The sequence below is a fragment of the Semicossyphus pulcher genome, unplaced genomic scaffold (genome assembly GCF_022749685.1).
Source record: "Semicossyphus pulcher isolate SPU_LCO1_2020_fin unplaced genomic scaffold, fSemPul1.0.p SCAF_16, whole genome shotgun sequence".
In the NCBI taxonomy this organism is placed as follows: domain Eukaryota; kingdom Metazoa; phylum Chordata; class Actinopteri; order Labriformes; family Labridae; genus Semicossyphus; species Semicossyphus pulcher.
The window spans coordinates 3,393,514-3,421,471 of record NW_027211670.1 but is presented as its reverse complement, the minus strand read 5'-3'; the positions used below and the strand labels follow the sequence as shown (position 1 = coordinate 3,421,471).

The window sequence follows — 27,958 nt, the reverse complement described above, 5'->3', positions numbered from 1 at the left end:
TAAAGGGCAGCTTAAGAAGGCAGCAAACCTTGAAAATAGTAATATTTTATTAGCTTTGAAAGGATTTGATGATTTCTCTTTCCAAATAGCCGAAACTTGACAACATTTGTATAATCTCATCTGAGGCCCAGAGGAGCAAGTAAAAAGCATTTGCTGCCCACTGTCATGTAAACAAATGAAGGCATTTTTCAAATATAATCTTTGCCAGTCTAAACGAGATTCTTTCAAGTTTTGTTTCAATTTTTTTTCCGACAACAAACTGATCTAGCTAAAAGGGAATAACGTTAGCATAAGAGCTTTCTGTTGTATTGAAACTTGGCAGTTAAAAGCTGCAAGAGTAACTTTCTTAAATTTAGCTACAGTGCTATTTACATACTTCTCGTTAATACAATTTTGTTGCAAAAATTACTGAATAGTGATCACGTAAAAAAGGTTCTGTAAAAAGACATTTCTAGTTTCAAGGCCATGTGCCAGAGCAAGATTGAGTCAATGGTTAAAACAGCGAGGTTTGTTTACACTTTGAAAGACTCCAATTGAGTCTAATAATGCGATATATGCACTGCTAAATCATCATCGACATCCACATGAATATTCCAATCACCACCGATAATTACAGTACCTAAGAATTCAGATAGGAAGAGTATGGGCCAGGTGGGTCAGTATATAATAACAGATAAAATTGGCTGGAATTGGAAAGTAGTTGCTATTCCACCACTTCATCTGGACAAGTAATAGGAGTATTGATATGACAGGGAGGAGTGGATTTCGGCTGTAGCTCAGTGGTATTTTTATGTATGCTCTTTTTTAAATTTAACTTAATTTAATTGTTTAAAAAGGTTTGGGTTGGGGGGCAGGCACATTCTCTATAGGATAGAATTGTGGGTGGTTAAATGCTCTAGAGGGAAGTGCAGAGAAGCGTGTAAGACTCCTGGAGCCTCATTTATAAACGCAGCGTATGCACGAAAGAAGGAGTACGCCACTTTCAAAGCAAACTTTGGGATTTATAAAAAACAAACTTGACGGGAAAATGTGCAGTCCTCAACAGAAGCTCAGACCCATGCGTTAACATCAAAAAGTGTTAAAGAGTTGAAGAACAGAGCGTCAATAGTTTTGTTATAAATCTGAATTATTTTTGGCGCACGCCATTTCTGGGTTTGCTCCGTACAGACAGATTTAGTCTGGATTCTACACACTCTTTTATAAATGAGGCCGCAGGTCTTCCCCAGAATGTCTGCCAATTGTTTAGTGATGACAGAGTGATGACTAGTCTAACAATGTCTTTGCAAAAGTTCACAGCAACTCCACATTAATTTTACTGACTTTCAATGGGCATAATTAGATTTAATGTCACCTGGGCCCAGAAATACACTTAACTATGGTGGCCGGCGTCATTAGCTTCGCGTTTCTAACTATTGAGCTGCCAATAACCAACCAGTGTGTCGCTGAGCGGGGAAAATCTAAAAGAAACGTTTAATGGTTGGTGATATACTGTGGCGTTCTTCGGCTTATGATTTTGCTTCTCACAAACAGTCATCCACTCCCAGCTGCTTGGGAGCTGCCAGGGGGTTAGTAGCTAAGCTATTTTGGCCCGCATCAGATGCTGAGGACCGGCTAACTACGGCAGCTACTGATGTTTTTGATTCCATGGTGCGGAGCTGCATCTCCAATTCGGTGAGCCTCGCCTCCAACGTGACAAATAAACATGATTTAATACATTTACCATTATCTGTAAAGAAGGCAGAGGTATAACTATACATGTGACTACACAGCTGAAAGCAACAACATACCCCAGCCTAAATGATGAGATAGATTTAAATATTTATTGAGGATTAATAAAAATATTGTATTTTAATATGCCAAGATGAAACTACTAATACATGTTGGTTTTGTTGTCAATTTTTGTGGAATATCACTTCTGATATAATGACTCAACTCTCAAAGTGTAACAGAATTTAATGTTGGTATCTAAGCTACATCTGACAATGACACATATGAAGACCAAAGTTGCTTTCATGTGTAAGCTGTCTTAAATATTGCCATGTAAAATAAAGGCTTTCAAATTTGTTCAGGAAACGTATGATGTGTCTGGAATCTTTTTTTAAGCAGACTTGGATTTTACATTTCACAAAGCATCCCGGGCTAGGAGCCCTTGACCGAGTGGAGTAAATCCATGGACATTTTTGATATTCTGATGAGGGCTTACATTAAGGTACACTAGTATACACTTATATCACATTGCATGATGAACAACATTGAGCAGGAAATAATTCTTTTAGTCCCAGAAAATGTAATGCACAGATATATGATGTGGTTAGCAAAATGTTATACTCTTCTGTATTGCATTATCTCCACCTTGTTATGTAAGGTAGGTCAGCTTTTACCCTACCCCAAGGCCTTAAAATGACAGTAATCACAGTATGTTTGAATGTTTGGTACCCTTCAGCAAGTAAACATTCCCACACCTCTATGCCAGTATCTCTTTCCCAACCATCCACTGACAAATCATTTAGGACGATACAAAACTGAGAGTCCTGATAGATAAAGTCCCTCACAAGGCTCCTTATTGTGGTTCCTGCTTAATTTCCTTTGAAATAAAAATAAGTCTCACATAGGCCATAAGTACGGAGCCCGGGAGAAGAAAAAAAAAGTAAGGTTGAAAAAAAAAAGAGACGATTTTTCACAAGAACTGTTGCGAGATCTCGCAGAGTTGATGGAATTTTTTTTTTAGGTCAATGTACTACTTCTGGCCTCAAATACAAAGACATTACATCAGTGCTTGGCAGTAGGCACTGTTTTCATATAAGTGAGAGACGTCTCGTTGCAGAGCTTACTCTGACCTGGTGACAGGTGTCACAGCTTAACTGGTGTTGAATTAACTGGTGGCGGTCACAGAAGTGTGAAGGTGTGGCTTATGAGTCCGTTGTACACAAACGAGGAAATAAACGATTCTACTGCTTTATCTCAATTAATCGGTGTCTTTTGAGACATTGTAAGACCAACAGTTTGCTGGGCCATTCATTTTTCTTTGGACAACATATCACTATAGTGGACCGTACACTCGCCACTTCTGATCACTACAAACGTGTCGTCTCACACAGTACAACATCACAAGTTAATTCAAACTCCAGTGGACCAGTTAACATGTTATTTTACGCCGCAGAAGACTCATAATTTACATGTACTGAGTTTTAACTAATGTGAAGCGTTTACCGATTTGACCGTCCCCTCTATTTACTCGATGATTCCGTGGAATAACGTTATTTTAAGAAAACAGAAGCAGAGACGACACGTTTGTAGCGATCAGCAGTGGCAAGTGTACAGTCCACTAAAAGTCATATGTTGTCCACAGAAAAATGAATGGCCCCGCCAACTGTTGGTCTTTCAATGTCTCAAAAGACACCGATTAATTGAGATAAAGCATCGAAGTAGAATCGAGTAGTTTATTTCCTCGTTTGCGTACAACAGACTCATAAGCCACGCCCACACACACTGTGACTGTCACCAGTTAATTCAACACCAGTTAAACTGCAACACCGGAAGTAGTACATTGACCTTTTCGGCAACTTTTGGGAGATCTCACAAAAATAAATCTTTTTCTTGTGATTTTTTTTCAACCTTACATGTTTTTTCTGTCACAGGGCTGGCAGGATCAACCCAGATGAAGCCACAGCGGACACGCAGCAGACACACTCCCAGTGTGAACACCTTGATGGTGCGAGCCGGAGCCATCCTGCATTGCAGCCATCAGCTCTTGCATGCTGCAAGTGTGAAGTGGCCGTTACTCATTAGAGAGTGGCAGATTAAATTATTTTTTTCTTTTCTAAGTTTGTTTCTTTAGTATTTGGAGAAACATGCAAGAAGTGGAACTTGGGGGGGAAATAAAGGAAAACCGTACCTTACCACCTGCAGTCCAAGTTCACAGAAAAGGTAAAGCAGAATTTGAAGACCATGATTTCTTTGTTCTTTATCGAAAGATTACTTGTAAACATAATCCTGGCAGCAATATTGTCATCACAACAAAATTAGGAAATGAGTTTATAAATATACAAATGTAATGTACGGGAGAAAGTGTTGCTGTATAGCATTGATATGTACTTTTCAATTGACCTTTTGTATTAAGTGGCTAAGATCCTGCAGTATTTTAAATAAGGAAAGAAATAAGGGCAATACATACCATCCACATTCATATACCACACATTTAAGGGACCAACATATGGGATTTGGGTTTGTTTAACAGTGACTGTTGCTTCACAGAAAGGCCTAGTAGGACATAGCAGAAGCCAAAGAGGCACAAACAGCTTCCCCCGGTAATCAAGTATCTTCAGATGGAAAAGAGACACCAACAAACAATCACCTTGAATAATTGAAAGGTAGAAACATTTCTCTATAAAGCAAGGATCACAGAAGGAGATTAAACGATAGAGAGGGAATTTGTGTGTGAGTTTATGTAAGCGTGAAATTCTAATGCCTTAATTGACTGAACATTTGTGTACATGGTGCAGAAAATATTCAATGAGACAGGATGTGTGTGATAGTCTGACATCAGGTATTCAACGTCAGGCAAGGTCAGTCTTAAGTTTGAATAAATCCTATTAATGATTGACTTTATGTGGAAGAGTCAAAGTGAAATGTAGTGTGTAAGCCAGGGTTGCTCAGCTGTTAGCGATAGTCTCTGCTGTCTCCTGCTAGGTGTCTCAGGTGTTTAGCTGCTCCTTTGTCTCCCGTAGTGACAGTGGTACAGGTAAATACTGTATTTTAGATGCAGTGATGGCGAGGCTAAATAAATTGGAAATGCGTCTCCTCAACATGGAAACTCAATATTTAGCTGCTGTAGCTAAAAAGATCCCATTAGCCAGTGTGGGCTGCTGATGTCGCATCAGTTCCCCGTCATTTAAGTTAATTGGTAACTGTTTCAGTAACAAGCCTTCAACCAGCTAAATTAGCTTTAAGGGCTGAAAAAACGTTATTATTTATAACAGAAGAAATGGGTCAAATCAAGACCTTGTACCTTCTGCGGCTGTTAAACAAGAATCAGTGATAAATCAATAGTAAGAAGCCTTTATTTCCATCCACTCCTATATCCCCTGTTAAAATGACTGTATATTGCTGTAAATACTAACTCAACACTTCCTGTATCCATTTCTAATTAAAAGCCTTCCGGGGCTTATGCATAGATGGCAAGCACAATACATAACAGACATTGGGAGTTTATCCATGAAGGTTCTCAGTCATCCAGGTCATGGTAATTCTAAGCTTAATCCAAAAGACAGCTGGACTTGGTTGAAGTTCTTAAAGACGTTTCACCTCTCATCCGAAAGGCCTCTTCAGTTCTAAACTGACTGGTGGACAGAGCTGCAAATATGATGCTCTGTAGGTCATTAGTATGCTAATAGATGTGTAATCAAGGGTGCGTCGTTAACCTGAGCTGTTGTCGTTAGGCTCACAGGATCCTGAGTGTGAGCTCAGCTGTTTGGGCAGAGAATTCAACACTGCATTGTAAGTGGGTGATAGGTGGTGTCTTAGGCCACCACCTCTGTAAAGGTTGGTTATTCCAGCTGAACATAGATTGCTTCCTTCACACCTGTATAAACAAGCCTTGTGTTTTCACAAACATAAAAAAAGATCAATAACTTAAAGAGTAACTGATAATTCCCTTAGGGCTTGTTTTCTTGAGATTTACTTTAGCGCATCCTAAGGGTTGGAATATACTACACAAAAGCTGCTCATACAAAGTGATTTGAACACTGTGCTTAAGTGAGCCACCATGTGTCGCATTTTGCAAACAAAGTAGCCAACTTGCCACACTAGAAGGTGGGTTGGTAATAATTATGGCAAACACATAGAGACAGTCTGTCCTGGAGGTCATTAAAAGTGTTGTTCTCTTTTATTCACACAAAAAGTAAAGTTAGTGAGGCCAGGTAGCTGGCTCCTTTCTGCCATCAGCATCATTTCCTGGCCAATTTCACACGGTGCTCCAAGTAACTGATGGCTGTGTTTCTTTAAAACCATCTAATTGCATGGTGTTCACAGCTAAATGTTCTGACATTTTAATCATTGTTGACGATGCAATTAGCTATGTAACTTTAATGGCACTGAGTCACTGTTATGTTGCATTTAATATGCTCCCTGAGAAACAGTAAGCGGAAAAATAGTCATTGTATTTCTAATAATACTAGCCAGTGAGGCAGGGAGACAGCTGTGTGTGTGTGTGTGTGTGTGTGTGTGTGCTGACTTATGTGAGTTTTCTTCAGGCCTAATAAATCTCATTACATTGCACTTACTTAAGTTCCACAATGTTGCACTAGTTTGTCACCTACATAATTGCAGAATCAGAAGAACATAAAAATCAGATTCGTTGCCCTGTACTTTTTTACAGTTTAAATTTGACCTTAGTCTGATTATGCACACAATGAACACTGAAAAAATGTTGAAGGCAGGAAAAGTAAATAAAAATGAACATAAATGCAAAGTATTGTTGTGAATTACACCATAGTATTGTGAATGTACTGTATATAATTTCAAATCATGTTTTAATCTTTTCTTTTTGATTTTGTGAAAGATGAGATGTGTTTATTTTCTGTTGAGCTTAACTTTGTAACAAGCATTAAATACGTTTTGTTTGGAATCTTGCAGACTAAAAATGTTGTTTATTAATGTTATTATTTTCAGGTATGAAACAAGCTAGACATGTGTGAAAACATTAATGTGTACTACATTACATATTTGATTTAGCATGATTAATGTGTGGGAAGATTAGGTGTCCAAAACCCAAGAAAACACAAGAGCTATCCAGATTGAAACAGCATTCAAAGTTGAGAGCAGAAAAAGAATAACAAATGGACAGATTAGATTAATACAGAGAAGGGATAACAGTAAAATACAGACAGTGAGAAGAGGCCATTAGAGAAGCAAGAAATATTACATGTGTAGCTAATACAGTCGCTCTTCCCACTTTCAGCATCAGTGTGAACTGGTGCCTGAAACTTCAACTTCTGAACATTTGATCAGTTGCAAAAAAGTGGGGTCATTATGGCTACAGCTGTAGATGACTGCATGGTTTTGATGTGGGTATATGAAGGGAGGCTTGCCTGAGAGAGGTCGTGCTCTACCTATCCTTATCGTCATCTCATCAGCTTCCCAGTGTTGGAATGAGGGCTCCTCGGATTTTTCTTTTGCCAGCTTGGATTCAGGAGGCAGAGCCAAGGCAGTGTGGGGGTCAGCACCTACACCCTGTGAATGATGAAAAAGGAAGAGACAGAAGGCGATGAATTCCATTTTTTGTACAAAGGATCAAAGGCTACACTTTATTTTACGGGTACCCTTGTTTCCTACTTATTTCATGGAAAACTTGCTTACCTTTTTCTAAAGATAGCATGTAACTGTTTTTAGCAAATTGCATTTGCATTTGTCTTGGAAGAATTATTTTCATTAGTATGAAATGACATAGCCCTCACCTGACAATGCCCATTTAATACTTTGTCACAGGTCATCATTGAGTTATCCATTGATTGGTCTATTGACTTTACTAAGATTAATTGTGCAGATATGTCAGGCCCAACTAACCTGCTTAAGGGCCCGAGGTTCAAAATAAGCTGCTGGGTCCCTGTCAACCCCCCAAATCAACTTTTGCGCTATATATTCCTATGCAATACACAGTATATTGTATTAAAGTGTTTGATTATGAACACATTAATATTGAGATATGCACAATTTTAGTTCACTGCTCAGTTGTGTGTTGTATAGTTTCAATGTTTTTTGTGAGGTGTGTGATTTGCCAAGTCAAAAAACAATTTCCACTAAGATGGCCCATCAATCAACCAGTTATTCAGAGCCTTACTACTTTAATACTTTAATGCTTGATTTCCAAACAGGGACCTTTTGGAAGATCAGGTGATATATACAGAACAATATTGATGTCACACTATGAGTACTCCTACTTCTCACAATTACAGAATAAAGATATTAATTAAAGATTTTTTTTTTTCTGCCCTTACAAACCTGGAACCTCTTAGCACCACTACTACCACCATACTACTACCACCATACTTCATAGTAGGGATGGTATGATTGTGATGGCATGAAGTGTAAAATGGCGATTATTCTGATCACAAAGAAAGTCAGTTTGGCTCTAATCAGGTCTTGGCCTCAACGTCTTCCAGCTGACGCTCGGCTCTCATGTAAGATCGTTCTCTTTGCCACTAATGAATAACACTGTAGCTACTGAAGCACCTGGCCTGTTGTACAATTGAACAGTCTCTCCAATCTGAGCATCTGGGCCCGGTTGTTCAAAGTTTAATCTGATGGGATTAAAGCTATCGGATAGGCTCCAGAAACGGGTTGTTCAAAAGACAAAAAACATGATTTAATCAGATAAGATCAGGTTATGTATTTGTGGCTATTTTCCGGATAAAACCTCCAGTTTGCGTTGTTCAAAACTTTTGAGTGGGATTGGGATAACTTTGATCCAAAAATCAGGATTACCCTGATCCAAGCAGAGGGGAGGATTGAGGATGGATTACAGGAAAGAAATAAAGATAAAAAATGTAAGTAGGTCAAACAAAGTACATTTTTTACAATGATGTTGATACTTTAGACATTTTTTAAATATTTTGGTCTGGAATTGCTGAATTGCTTCCATGACATAGTAGATGAGGTATGCTTTAGAGCTCTGGAAAAAATAAAGGATTTCATGCCCATAAAATATTAAAGTACAAGCAAGTGTCAGGATCTTTTATGTTGTGTTGAATTTGGCACCCCTTGTATGTAGTAAGTATGTAGTATGAAGTCCCATTTAATCCGGATTTGGTAATCCTTAAAAATCAGTATCTGGATAAGATTGATGTTATCCAGTTTTCTTTGAATAACCGGGATAAAACTAAACCGGATTACCTGATCCTGGACAGAAAAAAAGTGGATTTCCAAATCCGGATAATTCATATCTGAACCTTTTGAACAACCGGACCTTGGTGATGCCTCCAGAGTGATTATACATTATTTTGTTGGCCTTTTTGCAAGCTCAATAATATTGAAGACTTCAGTTTAGGAAAATGAAATTATGCATCAGAATCAGAATCAGTGTTTATTGCCAAGTATAGGTGATGATGTAGTTGTGCCTGTCTGTTTAAGGTTGTTATTGCTGACATGTGTGTTTAATCTGCGTCATTCTTGCTCTGTGGTTAGCCACTCTTGCTCTGTGGTTATTACTTATTCCAGCAGTAATGAAGCATATGAAAAGGATGCAGCCCAGGATGCAGCACAGGCGACTGAAAAACAATTAAAAAGATAAGAGGAAGTTCACTCAAGCATTAACTGAGTTAAGTGGTGCGTGACATATGACCAACATGCAGTAAAGCATCCTGTGGATGTAAATCAATGACAGACAGTTTGAAATACTGCAAGTTTTATACAAGTGTGCCTGGTGCGGAATATTTATTATTTAAATACTTAAATAATTAATAATAACAATAGCTTTTATTTCCATTTTTCAATGTATAAATTATTCTTATTTTGTATAACTTATTTGTTATCATTCATTATTATTTGTTACTCATCATTTTATTTCACTCCAGTGTCTCTTCTCCTCTTTTGTACTCCTTACACTCCGATGCAACGCAGGTGAGCACCATTATGCTCTGCTTTTGTGTTGTTTGTAGATATATTTGGTAGGACTCTAAGGGGGGATTTCACTAAATTGCACGGATTTTGTGCCCACTAAACACGTGCAAATAACATGAAATGACTCTGCCTCATACTCCAAGCACACGCAGAGGGTTGAATGCACCCCAAAGTGCGCTGCAGAGCAAACAGCGTCTGTGTGCTCCGGAGCCGCTTGCACGTATTTTAATGAGTCATGTTTTGTACACTTTATCCACATGTCCGGAGCCATTACGCAGGACAGGGATTATTGTATGGACAAGCTGCTGTTTCAAGCTTGTTTAAAAAACATAAAGCTGTATCACAGAGACTAATACTAGTAAACACCTGTCGAGTCTGGACTTTACAGTAAGCTGTTCAAACATCTGCCCCATCCTCTCCCTGCTCCTTATCGACCTGTCCATCTCTCCACAATCAGACAAAAAACTGCAAACTGCACGGATCTGCGAAACTTTATGGGCGAGTTTGCGTTCAACTGTCATCAGGGCAATGTGCTTTGTGAATCAGACCTTGAGACGAGTGAGTTGCCCCCTATGTTTACCAACTGTTCTGGTCCGAAGAACCAACATAAACAAGCACACTTCTCTTGCAGACCTATAACTTCCCTTTAACCCCGCCCTCGCTGGGCCGTTCCTTTCAGAGGGAGGGGCGCAATGCACGCTGGGTGTTGTAGGAATGTAGAATGGGTGAAACCCCAAGCTGTTTGTACAACTCTCTCCACAGCTAAGGCCAATTTAAAATGTTATTGCTTCTACTGATTGCGGAGAACACCAGCTTTGACTGAGGGGTGAATTTTTCCTTTAATGTCTTAATCTGAAAGACAAGTAATATCATTTGAAATCAGGGAGTGTTGAAGTGTGCGCAGACAAATGCGAGTTCTTTGCCATTCCAAATTAATTTAGAAGTCATAGATTGTAGTTCTTCAAAGTATTTAGGTGGGGGAGATAAAGGATCATGGAAAATAGAAAATTCGGCCAAGAAGATTAATTTTTACAATTGAAATCCTGCCTTTGACATTTTAAGATCAGCCCACCTCTGGATATCAGATTTATTTTTTCATTGTTTGTTTGTGATATGTCTGAGAATTTGGTTTTATTCAAACCTAAGTATGTAAAACCAGAGTCGTGCCACTGTATATGTGGAACAGCTACTAATGTGAGTTGCTTTGCCGAAACATTTACAGGAATGAGTAAAGATTCATCCCAGTTGATTTTATAACAAGTAATTTGACTGAATTGGCCGTGACGGGGACCACGCTGCAGGGAAATGTTTTAGACAGGATGTTATCCGTTTGAATGACTGCAACGGGATTGGTATAAAGTGTTTTTGTCATTGATATAAAATTTCTATGAAATCCAAATGCCTCAAGAACTGCCCAAAGATAACCCCAACCCACTCGATCAATGGCTGATTCCGATGCATAAATAATATGGAGAAGCCATCTGATGATATCTGACACAAGTCTTCCTTTTACAAATCCTGTTCGGTCATGACAAATTAGTTTGCCTATGTATGGCTCCAATCTTTTCACTAAAACTTTAGCAAAGAGCTTCAATTCTGTTGCAATGACTGATATTGGTCTGTAGCTTCCACATTTTAGAGGAGGTTTCACTTTTTTGAGCAATACTGAATTAAGTGATGTATTTTGGTCTCGATGAAAAGTTCCAGTGCCTAGACCAAAATTTAAAGAGTCTAGAAGAAGTGGTCCACTGATACCACATCATTCTAGGAATACATCAAGGCCTGGCGATTTTGGTCTTTGCATTGATTGAAAAGCTTCTTTAAGCTCTAAGAGTGTCAGTGGTTACTCGAGGAGTTCTGCCTCCTATAAGTCAACATAAGTAAATTAAGATCAGGCAGGTCATCATGAGATCAATCATGAATTCAGCTTCAGCTAATTATTTATTTCACATTTCAGAGAGGAAAGAGCTGAATGAGTGTGGTCAGAAAACTGATCTTTTTGTTTAGATTCTAATGTTTGTATTTCACAAACATGTTGCAAATGTTGCACTGGATGCTGTGGCGCTACTAGGAATATAAGATTGGGTCACATTATCAGATAATCTGTACCCACAAAGGGCCAAAAGCAGATCCTTCCCCTGATCATAGGGAGGGACAAATCAGATGAAATTAGTAAAAACCTTGCAATAGTCTGAGTCCAACCTAAATCTCATAGAGCAGATGTGAACACACACATATACTCATTGTCTCTCTGTTTCTCTATTTACAATTGGAGCAGTAAATTACAATTAGCTGCATTTTCTGTAAACTTTACATCTTTACATACAGTATTTTAATGACTTTAACATGGACTTTTAAGTAAATTACAGCTACTTCTATGTATTGGAAACTTATATAGGATGTCTTTGAATATATTTTATTGTAGTTCGTTACGTGAAAGGTTCATGGGTTTATATGAATAGAGACAGAACCTATATATCACCAAATGACAGCATATGAAGATACTCAATCATCTTCATACATGCAGATTTGCCATTTCCTGAAACATGGAGGCTTAATTAACATAGACCACACACGGGGAGCCCTAATCAGCAGGATATCATCTCTCAATCCAAGCCGGATGTATCACACATGCATGCTCAGATTTAATATATTCATATAAGGCCAACAGCAGAATTCAAACTTCTGGTGCAACACTTAAATAAAGACGTCATTATTAATCCCCTTCATTAGTGGTCATCTGTGAGTGTGTTCATGCAGTCTGCTCTTAATTAGTTATAAGACCAGTGGCAATTAGTATCATTTTAACAATAACAACACCTAACCAACCCATTTTAAAGCTCACATTGACTTGTGTGTAATACGGTGTGGATCCTGTTAAGATCTGTGTTTGTGGAAGGGTTAATAATGATGATGATGTCAAACTGACATCCTGTACAGCTACTGGCCTGGAGACACAGATTTCACTAAAGAGATACTCGAACAAATATAGGAAGCAGTTGTGACTTCTGTGAATTGAAGCTGGAAGCAGGAACAATGCACAATTTGGTGATTGTACTTTTTTGCTTTCTAGCAGACAATCTGCAGAACAGCTAGATATTTAGTGTAAAGCTATGAGTGCTACCTGATGGCAACATTAAACTGCGTAATGGATGATGATATAAAAGAGGGTCTGCCCACCAAGAATTTAAATCAATTAACAGAAAAAGTAAGCAAACCAGTAGTTTTACATAAGAAATACAATTGTAATCAACAGTCAGTGCAAAAGTAAAACAAAACAGAATAGCTAAAAGTGGACTCGTATACATTAGATCTCTGTTATCTAAAGCTGTACTAGTAAATACAGTATGACAAACCTCCTCTCTCCGCCACACAGAGCCAAGCACTGAACCTGGGGCGACAGAGCATTCTCCATAGCTGCCCCCTCCCTCTGGAACTCTCTACCCCAACACATCCGAGACTGCACAGACCTGACTTCCGTTAAATCTCTGATCAAGTGTTTCTTTTTTCTGTTCTTATTTTGTTTCTTTAGTTTGTTTTTAATTATGTAAAGTGACTTTGAGTACCATGAAAAGCACTATACAAATAAAATGTATTATTATTATTATTATTATTATTATTATCATCATTATATGTATTAATCACTTCCAAGTTTTTAGTGTGGAGTCCCATTGTTTACATTTCTTTCACCACTGGAAATGTTTAAATCAATAGATGTTTATTTCATGGATATGAAACTAAATGTGGAGCGAACACTTTTGTGCCCACTTGTGGCACAAAAAGCTGTTTCTGTGTTAGTGACTGATATTGCTGTCTAGAAAATCTACAATCAATAATCTACAGTGGAAGCAGTACCTGCCTCAGATGATTGTCCTCACATTAGGCCATGCTCCAATGTAAAGTCACATGTTTGTCAATAGGACCTCTTCATGTCATCACTCCCAATACTGATGGATATGGGTAACCAACCGGTATAGATGCATTAACCACAAAACTAACCCACTTGTTTGAACTCAAGTCTTCAAGTCTTTAAGTGAAAATAAAGAATCATTTTACTTCAAGGAAAACCTTGAGCCATAAATGGTTATGCAAGTCTGAACCAGAAGGCAGAAAATAAGAACATTTCATCATCTGTTGTTGCTGTAAAGCGCCTTATACTTACTATACTGTTATTTTGATGCTTTGCTTTTTTATTCCTCCACGTCATATGTTCTCTCACTGTTCTCCAAATGAATCATCGGGCTTTCCATTCAACCCTCTTTGTAAAGTCATCATCCAAATGATCCACTCTCTCTCACTGAATTTTAAATCCATTTTTGGTCATTTCAATGTGTTTGTTGTAGAGCAAAAGAGGAACATACTTAAACCACGACCTCCACTTATAAGAAAAGTCAGAGCCAAATCATAGCCAAGCAGGTTGTGCATGCATGTTTAAAGACATGGGTTTGTTTAACCAGGATGATAGTTTTAAAAATGGTTATCAAACACAATGAACATTTGGACAGGTCAATTTAAGAAAACAAGGCTGAAGGACAGGAAAGACTGACTGTCGAGAGTTTCTTTAAAAGCTCTTCTACCAACCAGTAACACATCCTTGATCAGCCAATTGAAACCTGAGCAGTTTTTTACAGCAAGAAAGTTATAAGTGATTTAGCCTCAGCCTTTAACACACACACTTTATAAACCAGACACACAGCAGGAACCAGGTCTACACAGCTAGTTAGTGGAATGCCAGCTGGAATAATACATTATTTGAATCTAATACCCAACCCACTTCAGTTTCTGTGATTTCCTTATAAACACAACGTGGATTGATGGGTGGATGAATGGTTGGATTGATAAATAGATGGAAGGATGGATGGATCCAAAATCTATCATCTCTAGGCCTCAGTGTGTCTCTTGTGTGAGTTGACTGAGCCACTCAGTACCTGATGACCAATTTGCCTGGCAAATATTCCCTCAGCAAAGAGGCATTGAGGACTACTTTGATCTGATAATACTTCACCATCAGAGCACTGCCAAGAGCAAATACTTGGGGCATCTTTGTGGTATTAACAATATGTCGCAGTGCTCTTTTCCTTGCTGTTTTAACTCTTATTTGTAACTGTTTTAAAAATAAGTCTTAAAAATATACTCAGTTCTCTTATATTGATCTCCAAGCGTTCATAACGTGTCCCTGACGTGTTTGTTATCACAGATGGTAAGAAAGATTAACCACGACGATGGCTGTTCAACATTAGACTGCTTCTGCTCGAGGTTTCTGCCTATTAAAAGGAAGCTTTTTCTTGCCACTGTTGCCAAATGTTGCCAAGTCCTGCTCTTGGTGGATTCATGTTGGGTCTCTCTCTCTCTAAATAATATATTTTTTAAAAAGAGTATTGTCTAGACCTGCTCTTTTTGGAAAGTGTCCTGAGATAACTATGGTTATGATTTGGCGCTATATAAATAAAATTTAATTTAATTGATCAAGAGTTATGGAGACGCTACCACATTGTTTCTACACACACACACTCACAACACAGCCCCTGAAACTGTGATTCACTTGGGGCCACTGAGTTTGGAAGGTGACATTCAAAGGGGAATAATTATTCATAGGTAAACCGGATAGCAGCCAGAACAGTGGGAAAAACACCCCTTCACACACATAGACACGCACACACACACAGAGTTGCTGGTGTGCCTCTTGTCATGTGATATTCAGCATGGAGCATGAGCTCTGTATCCATGCAGTGAATAAATGAGGTGAAGGACCGCTGCTGGCGGCATGAATCATGTGGCTCCTGAGACCATGGCTACCTACAAAGCCTGCCAGGATCTTACCACTGGGAAAACACTACCACTTTAGTATATACATACAGTCAAGCACAGACTTACTGCAGACATCAGGCAGCACCATCATCCATAGGGAGAGAACTATCTACATGTCTTATTATCAGTGAAGTTTGATTATAATGCAAGGTTGAAGGTTGATGCTCTCCATAGTGAAAAGTTAATCTGAAATTGTACAATGTATCAACTGATGAACAAGCTTCCAACTCTTGTCCCCGACCTTACAAGAGACACTATATGGGATCAGTCACAACCACGTGGCCAAAGAAGTTAAACCGTTAAGATCTACAGAAAACCAAGGTAGTACTTTTTTTCAATGACCTGAAAAAACTAGCCACCTTCTAGCAGCTGTTTAATGTCAATATTCTGCTCATAAACTCGGATAAAACTGTGTTGCTTGTCATTTGCCCTGCTTGATGACTCTACAATTGCGATTTTTCAAAATTTAACAGCAAAGAATCTTGGTGTTAAATTTGAGCCTATGCTTTCTTTCGATCAGCAGTTTATATAAATCACCATCATCACTGAACAGATTTCAAATGAGGTTTTTTTCTGTCCATTGCTGATGTAGAGATCTACGTCAGCATTATGTCAAATAACATATATTCACTACATTTACTCTCTAATATTGTATAATCATACTAACTTATATATTCTCCAGTTTAAAGACACTTGTTATGGCTCACTATAAGTGCAAGTATTAATAATATTAGTGCTTTGAATGTTCATGATGACGTGGGTCTAAAAATAACATTTGATAATGGAGAAATTGAAATGTGTTTGCCAAATCCCATTCTGTGTAGCTACATGTCCCAGTTCCAGCGTTGGTATATATTGGTCAGACTTTAGGTGAGAGACGGAGGCCTTTTTCAGGCTCTGTTTAATGAGGGAGCAACAGATTCAAAGACCTCTACCGAGACAGTTACATATGATGCATGCAGGAATACTTTCAAATTTTTGTAACATGACAACAATTGATTGCACTTATCGCAAATCTGAGTAGGCATGTGACTGAATCTCAGTTTGACTGAATCACTATTAATCATGTCATTCAGCAGGATTTTGTCATTGAATGATGGGTTCAGTTGACAGGAGGCATCAAATACTTTTGCTTCAAAAATGACAAATGACAAATATGGCATAGCTTAGATGTCAAAGTCAGTTTATTGCCATTTTTTCCCTCTGTCTCTTTTGTCTGTCCTTGTCTCTTTGTCACACACACGCACACGCACGCACACCTGCTGTCTAATGACGTGAGCGCACTGAGACATGGCCTTGATGTGAGGCAAAGGACCATTACTAATGCATTGACAAGCTTCATCCTCTGCTGACGCATCCGCTCACACTGACAGCAACAGGACACATTTTACAATTCCAGCCGTATCTCAGGCATGTTCTGCGCATATAGTATTACAGTATTACAGTGCACGTTTGAGTCAGTTTCTGTCAGTGGGTGGAATATATTCAGCAGCAACTGAACATTTTGTTCTCAAAGTTGATGTGTTGTAAGCAGGATAAGTGGACAAGCGTAAGGATGTGAGTGACTTTGACAAGGGCCACATTGTGATGGCTAGACGACTGGGTCAGAGCATCATGTAGATTTTACTTTGACATGTACCACCGACCTAAACATTGTTGCAGACCATCCCTTCATGGAAATGGTATTGCCTAATTGCAGTGGCCTCTTTCAGCAGGATAATGCACCACACTGTAAAAATGGTTCAGGATTGGTTTGAGGAGGATGACAGCGAGTTCAAGGTGTTGACCCGGCCTCCAAATTCCCCAGATCTCAATCCAATCAAGCATCTGTGGGATGTGCTGGACAAACTGATCCATGGAGGCCCCACCTCGCAACTTGTAGGACTTAAAAGTCTTGGTACCAGTAACCACAGAACACCTTCATCGGTCTCGTGGAGTCCATGCCTTGACGGGTCAGGGCTGTTTTGGTGGCAGAAGGGGGGCCTACACAATATTAGGCAGGTGGTCATAATGTTATGGCTGATCAGTAGGAAAAGACCAACCAAAAGTTTAATTAAAATTAAATCTGGTTTTACAGAGTCTGGTTCTGCTTGAATAGCAGCCTTTAATACCTGCTTTTCCTGCCTTTTGGGTCTCCTGTGACACAAACAAATGCACAGGGATAATGGGGCTATACATTGTGCGACAATGCAGTTCCCTGAATTGTCACAGGCTGGTTCCAAAAGCAAGTCAATCCCCTGATCAATGTTTATAAATAGAAGTATATTTTCTAGCTGCAGGAATTTAGTGCTGGCCATTGATACATTTTTGTCTGAACCCAATATCTCAGCCCTGTTAGTGGTTTTGATTGTGTTTGGTGAACTTAATGCAAATATCTGACAAATAATATTGCTTTCTGTATGGTTAATTGTATTGAATGACTTTATTTGTGCTGGAGAGTTTTCTGTGAGTAATATGATCCTGTTTTAATGTAAGAACTAATGTCAGCAGGTATTGCTGTCTGCTGTCACCATTAAGAGTTGTGTTTTACCACACAATGATTTACATGTGGCAGTCCAAGCATAAACGTGAGGATTGTTGTTGGCTGTCTGCGCACAGAGAAAAGAACTGGCAGTAATGACGAATGGTTCATTTCATTCACCTGACCTCTCCAATCCCAGATCTGTGCCAGGAAGCACTTCTAGTCAAATAATTAACCAGTTCAGGTAAGCTATTACCACACCTTTATTTTAATTATCCTGCTAATGAATTAGGCGTAGGCGTATATTTGATAGTTTTGCCAATCAACCCAGCGCATCTCTCCAGCTATACCCACTTGTCCAAACTGGGTCACTGTTGGCTCCAAACTGGTGAAAACAATGATGCTATACTCAAAGTTTCAAAATGAAAATCCACTAACCAATGGGTAACATTACAAACGCTATGTCCACTTCTGATATACAGTCTATGGATACATGATATGTTATTGCAACAGCATAAGCATTGCATGCAATAAATGATATTGCAGGGAGATATAGCACCAGAAATGCATGCTGTGTAACATAGTCAAGTCAAGTCAGGTTTGTTTATAATGTACATTTAAAAATAACTTGTTAACCAGAGTGCTGTACAAGCAAGATAATCAACATATTCAATATTACACGGATACTATAACACATAGAATAGAAGAATAAAATAGACAAAGAACACAGATAAGAGCAGACATAAAAAAAAACAAAAAACAGAATAAACTAAAAGAATTGCTGGACGGTATAAGAGTCCAGCTCAGCCGTAATTGAAGGCCACTGAGAAAAGGTGAGTCTTTTAGGGTTAGGGCTAAACCTAACCCTAACCCTAAAATTAAGGGTGCTATCCTAGAGTTTCCCAATCAACCTCACTATAAAATGAGTGATGTTGTTATGTTATCAAATCCAACAGAAAAGTGGCAGTTTCATTTATACTGAGACATTAGACTGCCCCTTTGTCAAGAACCAGAGCCTCATGATCTTCAAATAACAATTGATGATGGAACATGAGCAAAGATTTTGGAGCTCACTCTTCTTCTATGTGTGCTTGATACTCTTTGATACAATTTAAAGTGATACATCAAGTGCACCCCTCTAAATCTAAAGAGGTGGTAGAGTACTGCCCTCCCTTCGTCTCTCAATGGATAAGGGATGTTTGGTCCAATGTGAAGGTTGAAAACATAACATATACATTCTGGGGTTCTGAAAATAAGTTTGCTTATGGACACCCTGGATGTGGTTCTTGACATTCCGGGCCTGCTCGTGCTGCTTCTGCTTAACCTTTTATTATGAGAGAGATTTTCATTCCTTAATTTCACCATTATGTGCCTTGTATTTTACTTTGACACACACGCATGTACATTCCTTTGTAAAATAGAGCCAATGAACATTCTAAGTGACCGGGGGTAGGGTTTTGTTGTGGGGTAAACTGTGAAATTAACAATAAAAAAAACTGTGAAAGAAAAATCACTAAGATTTTTGACAGATGGACATTTCCGGGGAGCTAGAGGGCCAAGAACAGCAGCGCAGTCATCCAGGAGGATCATTTGTCCATATATAATAAGCTCTGTCTTACTTTCATTAATATTAAAGGGCAAATTCACTGATTTTCAACCTCAGTCCTATCATGTTATTATGAAAATACAATTTTGCTCTGTGCATTTGGAGGACATTATCCACTTCTCCGGAAAACCTCCACCAGACTACGTAACCTTGACTGGTGACGGGAAGTGTTTCACTCCAGCATCTCTTTTCCTCTTGCTCTCCTTACACTCCGGTACAACGCAGGTGAGCACCATTATGCTCTGTTTTTGTGTTGTTTGTAGATACGTTTGGTAGGACTCTAAGGGGGGATTTCACTAAAGGATTGCACAGATTTTGTGCCCACTAAACACGTGCAAATGACATAAAAAGACTCTGCCTCATACTCATAGCACACGCAGAGGGTTGAATGCAAGTGCGCTGCAGAGCAAACAGCGTCTGTGTACTCCGGAGCCGCTTGCACGTATTTCAATGAGTCATGTTATGCAAACCATGTTATGCGGGCCATTTGGGGCAAATTTGTCCCTTTTTCTATGCCTTGTGGCAAAAAGCACAGAGTTCACAAGGTGGTGGAAGCTGTGCAGCTATGAGGGCTGTCAGGCTCAGGGTTTCCAGTGATCATGACGACAATTACAATCTTTGTGTGGTCAAAAAATGTATTTGTCCGTAAAAACAATCTGTTAATAATATATTGTCATTATTATTATTATAATTGGGAGACCAATCAGTCTGGGGCTGTGCTCCACCTCGGCACACTTTGTCCACATGTCCGGAGCCATTACGCAGGACGGGGATTATTATATGGATGGACTATATACGCTGCTGTGGCACGCTCGTTTTAAAAACATAAAGCTGCGTTACAGAGACTAATACTAGTAAACACCTGGCGAGTCTGGACTTTACAGTAAGCTGTTCAAAGATCTGCCCCCTCCTCTCCCGTCTCCTCAACTCCTCATCACCTGAGAGCACAGCACCGCACAGCAGAGAGTTTTGATATTTATGCGTAGTACTGTAGTATTGGAGTCCAGGACTCGAGTCTGACTTGAGTCCTGACTTGATTTGGACTGATGACTCGAACTTTGACTCTGACTCGCTCTTTGACAGCATTTGGACACGGAAGATGGAGAGGAGGCCCAAAGAGGCGCCACGCATCGTGCGTTTTGCTTTCAAACATTTTACAGCAAAGTGGAGCTAAAAATCTACCTGGATATTTTTTGAGTGCAGGTGCATAAAACGAATATCCGCATTATTGGATGATGTGTGACATTAATTAAACCAAAGTTTAATGTACCACTATGTTACTGTCACACTGTAAATGTGTAGATATGTGGATTGGGCTAACGGGGTCTTAAATATTAAATGTTGGTTAGAGGCGGGTGGGTTGTAGGTATTTTAGAGTTTATTAGACACCTGCAGTGATCGCACCGCAGCAGAAACAATGAGTGCGTCTTCTCTGCGCTGAGTGCATTTATGCACAACACACAGTGCTGTAACTTCACTGAGAATTAAAATCTCTGGACACCCTGACAGGATCAGTCCAAATCTATTAAAATGGAATGAAATGTGTTTTCTACACGTACAAAAGGTCCCATACAGTCAGTCGAGGTAACAGGGAAATAGTTTGGAGTGAAACAGAGGCCCTCCTTATAAATCCTGAGCTCCATCAGAGCTTTCTTTAAAGTTTTATTTTAGATGCTAAAAGTTGTTTTCAGTTCTCTCTGGAGTTTCCTCTGTCCTGTCAGTTTATAACAGTTTAAATCAGTTTTTAGTTTTGCTGCTTAAATGTTACACGATATTTGCTGCAATGACATTACAGCACACTGTTAACAATCGCTGTTAACAGCTTCTGTAATCTTTTAAAGTAAATAGTTGATAAAGACATTCATACATCAACTCAACACAGGAATCACCAATCACAAGGACTTCAGGTTGACCAATGAGGGATCCTCAATTGCAGATCATCAAACCACAGTATTTTCACAAAGGATTACAAAGGTCATTGGCAAAAGACAAGGCTTTCTCTCCATGTTGGAGCAGACAAGGGCAGACTGCTCCCGAGCAGTCACAAACATGTATCCACAAGTTCACTCAGCTTTGCAAGTGCAGCCAAGTAGCTTGAGACCAGGACAGGGTTGTCATCCCTTTCTAGTGACAAATGAGGAAGAGAAATCCTTCTTGTCTTCCTCACAATGGACACCCAAGAATAGGACAGACAGCAGGAGGGCCAGGAATGTTTCTCTTTGGTAGACTACCAGAGCTGGAAGGAAAATTCCACACAGTTCTGATCTCACACAGAGCCCACTATGACAAAGACCACAATAAAAAATGTACTAGTATCACACAAAAACTTGGGCCCACCAAGTTGGCTGAGCTGAAGGCAAGTTAAGCAGAATTATTTTCTCAATAACTTGGAACCCTGGTTACAGAATGCAGTTCATGCCCCTGCACCACCTAGACCCCTCATCCTTGCTCCATGCCTTGATACACCAAGAGCACACAAGTTCCTGCATTGGCAGCATATATTGTCATTGGACAAAAATTGTGGAGCAGAATCACATGAACACAAGTTCAAGAAAGATTACTTCCCGAGTAACATTACATTTCTCAAAGCTGTTGCCCTAATTTTGACTTCCTCACAAATGTCATGTAAAACAAAGCAAATATTCCTTTTTTGGATATCAGCTTCAAGTTTTGTAACTTTTTTGTATTTTTCTGGTGCTTATGCCAGCAAAAGTACATGTGGAGATAGCTCAGTATAAGTACCCATTAGTTGTGAAACGGATCATAGTTGATCCATGATTCATACGGATCACTACCCAAAGTTCAGCATGCATGTGATTCACGGACTAATGCAAAGTGTGTTGATTAGAGGTGTCACGCGGAGGTAACTAAAGAAGTTGTTCAGTGCATCTGGGAGAGAGGCATCAGTGTCACAGGCAGGTGGTGTTCTCCTGTAGTTGGTAAATGTCCAAATGCGGCGTGTGTCACTGCTGTCCTGAGTCCTGCCTGGGGATTTTCTGTGCATGTGCCTTCTTTGCTGCTCTGATGGTTCGTGACAACGGAGCCCTTGCTGTTCTTAGGGCAGCTTTGTCTCTAGGGCTACAACTAAAACTATTTTGATAGTCGACTGGTCATCGATTACTGAAACGATCAATCAACTAATCCTTTAAACAATTTCATAATTACTTAATGGCTCTTATTTAGCAATCAGCTTTTAAACGTAGTTGGAGGATCTTTTAAGCATGTGCTAGCTAACAATAAAGACAATATATGCGAGTGTTGCCTTCAAAGATATGGCTGTTGTAAATTCCCTATTATTTCCTTGAGACTGGGTTTATTATGTTGTTTATTTCGGTCAGGCACCCCTGTTGGGCCGCCCAGCGTTCTAGTGTAGCGCGGATGAGAACGGGGGTTGCATCCGTAACTTTCATTGCGCCGCGGCTGCAGAACCCTCGTCATAAGCAGTGAATGCATTCAGACAGAAGGTAAGTTCTAAATAGCCTGTAGAACTTATGTCCAGATACTCCATGTGGGATAAACAGTGCGTGTAGTGTGCATTATTTCTGTTGAGTGGCAATGACTTACGGAGTTTTGTATAGTTTTTCATTCTGTCCTACAGAAACCATTCATTCATTTTAGTAAACATTCATCCAACCAATCACCTGTATTGCTGTGAATCAGTCAATATTATATTAACAACTTGAACTGCTCTCTGCATCCACCTCTACTCTCTGACTGGAGTTACTGTTGTGGATAAAGCGGTCCCAGCATCATACATCACAAACTCATAATCTCCAATAATGTCTTTTAATAAACTTTGCTGCTGAATTGGCTGCTAGTGATGCAGATACATGAAAGGAAGATGGAAGAGGAAAAGCAGATGTGAAGGAGAGAAAACATGAGGTGTTCTAAGGGAAAGGTTTAAAGGAGAGGGACTGAAAATGTAATGATATAAAATTCACACAGCTTTGCTGTAACTTGGCGTCAGGTTCTTTCTATAGAGCTACAGTGTTATATTAATGTTAAAAGCCAATACAACTCTGTCCGTTAACTAGCTAAGAAGCAAATATTCTCATCTGGGCGAGTTTGCATCATACACAATGCCACTTCTCTTTAAATGCTCCAGCATTTCCGATGAGCTCCCATGAAAGCTGTTGTTTCCCAGTCTGTTTTGCATGTGCAACTATCAGCAGAGATAATAAGTTATTATGCTTATGTCTGCGCACAGCATAGAAACACGTCCAATAACATAACCAACTAGTTATCAGCAATTAAGTTCACTGGCAACTAAATTAGTTATCAATTTCTGTCAACAATGTCGACTCATCCTTGCATCCCTGTTTGCCTCCTGCTCTAAAAGCAGGGTCACGGGTTCTCAGCATGGCACGCACCTCCACCATCATCCTGATGGTAGGTGTGATGATGGTCTTGGAGACAGTGACGTCATCAGTACATTTACTGATGTAGCTGTCACTGTAGATGTGTATTCCTCCAAGCTGATTGAGTCACCATCTGTTGCAGCCTCTCTAAGCATGTCCCAGTCAGTGTGCTCAAAACAGTCCTGAAGCTCAGAGAAGGATGCTGCTGGCCAGATTTTGACCTGCTTCTGCTCTAGTCAGGAGCTTCTGACAAGTGGTCTGTATGTTGGGATTAACAGAACAGAGATGTGGTCTGAGCAGCCCAGGTGGGGGTTCTGCTCTGTATGCGCCGGGTATGGTGTGTGTAAAGAAGATCCAGCATGTTTGCCCTTTCGTTGCAAAGTCCACATGAATTTGGGAAGCACTGAATTGAAATTGACATGATTGAAATCTCCGGCGACATTTAGTCCATCAGGGTGTAAGTTCTGAAGCTCACTTATAGGCGCTACCTCAACATTAGCGCTGGGGGGAATGTAAACACTGACTATGAGAACAGTGGTTAATTCCAGTGGTAGATAAAACAGTCCTAAACTCCACCATTGCTGAGCAGTGGCTAGAGACAAGGACAGAGTCCTTACACCAGTTCCTGTTGATGTGCACACACAAGCCACCTCTATAAGTCTTACCACACAGAGCTGCATTCCTGTCAGCACAGAACGAGACAAGTCCGTCTAGTTGAATGGCAGCTTCCGGTACTCTGCCGTTGCAATGTCTCAGTGAAAACAAGAACATAACAGTCTCTAAAGTCCCACTGCATATCTTGAATCTACCTATCCCTGTGTCTGTTACCTAATGTTACCAGCCCTTGTTAAAATATTAAAATGTTACAATTTCATTTAGAAGATGCTTTTGTCCAAAGCGACGTGCATCTGAGTACAATACAAGCAAGGATCTAGAAGGGAACAACATGAGGAAGAGTCCAATAACAAGTGCGATCAGACACAGGTATTAACAGAATGCAGTGAGGCACTGCACAGTGTATACAGATGCTATTTTTTTGTATTATGGTCATCATTTACGTTCTAACAGCCCTGTCTCCCTGTCAACCCCAGCTCTCCCTCTCAGTCCAGCTAACCCTTCTCAATTATTCTACTCTTTCAATTCCAGTGTTTGTTGAGGAACCACTAAAAGTGGCACAAGCAGCTGTCCAAATAGTGATGCCCCCCACCCCCTTTTATGTGTGTGTGTGCGTGTGTGTGCGTGTGTGGAAGACCCCCCTATCTATCCTGTGTTGTTTTGTGCCAGCTATTATCACAGCCTGACCTTTTCCCTACTGCCACCATGTCACCAAAGAAAAGATAGGGAGGGAGAAACTACAAGATGAAGTTATAAAGCAGAGATGAAAGAATGATGTTATTGGAAATTGGGATATTGGAAGTGGAGAAAAACTTCACACATATGTTTGAAAGGTTAGATGAAGAAAAGCCAGAGTCGAGGATACTCTCTCTCTTGACTCTGGTTTTTCTTCACACTCACTTATAAACCACACCGCGTGACGGAGCCGCCGACAATATCTGTGACGTCAGCAGCTCCGTTACGCGAGGTGGCTTTTAAGTGAAAGTATTCCTGTTAACAGAGCCACTTTGTCCCGCTGCTGGTTAATGCTGGAGCTACTTTAACGGACAGTTCACGGAGTGGATGTGCCGTTTGCTGTTAGCGCCTGCAGCACACACACCGCCTGAGGCACAAAAGGAAACCGGAGACGTGATTTTTCGTTTCACAAAGTGACCGTCACGGGGCTGATCACACTGATTAAACATACATTAGCAATGGTTGATACCGTATTAATAACACAATTGCAGGCCAGGACTCTTTTAGTATTTGTTTTATAAAGAACGTGTCGCTCTAACTGTACTCTCTACTGTTTCATGCAGGTGTCAGAGTCTGAACCAAGAGTGATACAAGTAGAAGGGGTTTTATTTTATTATAAGCAAATAGACTTAAAAGTCTCAATTAATAAAAAGTATGATTGTTAGTGTGGTTTCATGTTTATATCAACAATTAAGTTTATCTGGTATAATTTCCTGTATTTCTTTAAATCGCATTAATATCGCAGAACAATAATATTTCGCAATGTATGTTTTTTTCCAATATCATACAGCCCTAATTCTATTCTATTCAATGGTTTTCATGTTCAGTTTCAGATTCATGAAGCATTTGTAACTTAATATGCACTAAAAACAGGAGCATTCACGTTCTGTTGTCCAAAACTGATGTGCCGGTCCGATATCAGGCACCTTTATATTTTTGGTTTCTTTTTGTATCAGGTGAGTGCAATAAACATTTAGATTGAGAAAAAAAATCGTGAGAGAATCGTGATCTCAATTCTAAGCAAGAAAATCGTGATTCTCAATTTATCCAGAATTGTGCAGCCCTACTACAAAGCAAGTTTGACATTCCCTTGCTTTCTTTGAGTAAGTAGGTTCATCAAAAAACTCCATTTAGAGATAAGTTATTACAAAGCAGGTTATTAACTTTCTTTGTAGGAAGGGTTTCTTTAGGCTTTGTGCACCTTCCCATATAAGCGTCAATTGACACTTCTTCGGCCCAAACGGCCGCCTTTTCAGACAGGCTGTCATCATGAAAAGCAAATAAGTATGGAATAAGTTATTGCGCAAAAAACAAAACTGCCACTGCAAGTAAGGGATTACAAAAATGCTGCAGACAATCAGCATGTTCATTCGTTAATCAATATCTAGATCAATATCCACTGGATGTAGATATTAACGTCTGCATAAACGTATTACCTCTTCTAAGAATGTATATTGCTCATAGAGCCTCCCGTCAGGAAAATGATTTGTTAAACTACAGCCAAATTGAATACAAAACTACGGACATTGCCTTCTACTGACCAGGTTAGGTCTGCATAAGTAACAATGGCGATCGAGCCAGATTATCAGACCCTGAAAACTCTGGCCCTGGGCTCAACAAACATCGCTTACACATTAATTAAGCTTTGCAGTGCAACCATCTGATGACTGTGAGCCAAGATCTGAATTTATATAGAGTTCTATTATTTAATGATTTCTAAACTACATTTTGGACATTTATCTTTGATGGACATCTGCAAAGCTGACATCACAGAAAAGCCTGACTTCTAATCATTTTACACTGTAAAATATTCTAGAGCAATTAGCTAGTGTTCACTTATCTATCTTCATTAACATGATATGATTAAACTTATAAAACGTATATACTTTTATTTATTTCTATAAATATTTCAAGATAAAATTAAATGTTTATTTTCTGAGTACTTCATAGGCTAACTGCTTCAGAAGGTATAAACATGAGCTCTTGACTTAGAGAGTAAATCTGTCTGTAATGTTGTTCAGTGTATCAATCTCGGATCTGCACCAATCTATCGGACGGCGATCAAAATCAGCCAATATGGGCTGTAATTATAGGATCGGTGATCAGCCGATCACCTTTCAAAGTCACGATCACTCTAACAGGTTGCGTGATGTAACTTATGAGCCACAGTCGCGCACCACAGCGAGCAGATTAATGGGGTTGGGAATGGGTTAATTTGTTATTAAAATTAGTTGTTTTTTAACTGGATAAACACAGAGTACTTCTCCGCTCTCACGTTTTTGTGTGTTTGGGTTTTATTATTCATTTCTATTTTTTTTCAATAGTTATCCTTAACATTGTAAGGCTAAGTGTTTCAGAGCTGTCTCTTGTGGACACAATTGATATAGAGAGCCCAATTTACTTGTTAAATATGATTGCAGATCCTACAGGTTTCAGCCTATATATTTGTTTTTCATGGTCTAAATATGTGCAGCACGGGCTACACAGTGGTGCAGTGGTTAGCGCTGTTGCCCCACAGCTAGAAGGTCACCGGTTTGAACCCTGGTTTGGGCAAGGTGGGCCATTCTGTGCAGAGTTTGCATGTTCTCCTCATCCGGCTTCCTCCCACAGTCCAAAGTAAGGTTAGTTGGTGACTCTAAGGTGTGGGTGTGAGTGAAAAAGGTTGTCTGTCTCTATGTGTCAGCCCTGTGATTGACTGGCGACCAGTCCAGGGTGTACCCCACCCTTCGCTCAATGACAGCTGGGATAGGCTCCAGCCCC

General features: G+C 39.6%; 1 protein-coding gene across 2 annotated transcripts in view; it reads right to left on the bottom strand.

Annotated features, from left to right (window-relative positions):
* LOC138593724 (zinc transporter ZIP11-like) overlaps nt 1-27,958 on the bottom strand; it is a 54,056-nt gene that overhangs the window by 17,340 nt on the left and 8,758 nt on the right. For both annotated transcript variants that reach the window (XM_069664813.1, XM_069664812.1), the window contains exon 5: nt 7,110-7,230. In XM_069664813.1, the coding sequence (XP_069520914.1) occupies nt 7,110-7,230 (121 nt within the window). The remainder of the gene's footprint in view (nt 1-7,109; nt 7,231-27,958) is intronic.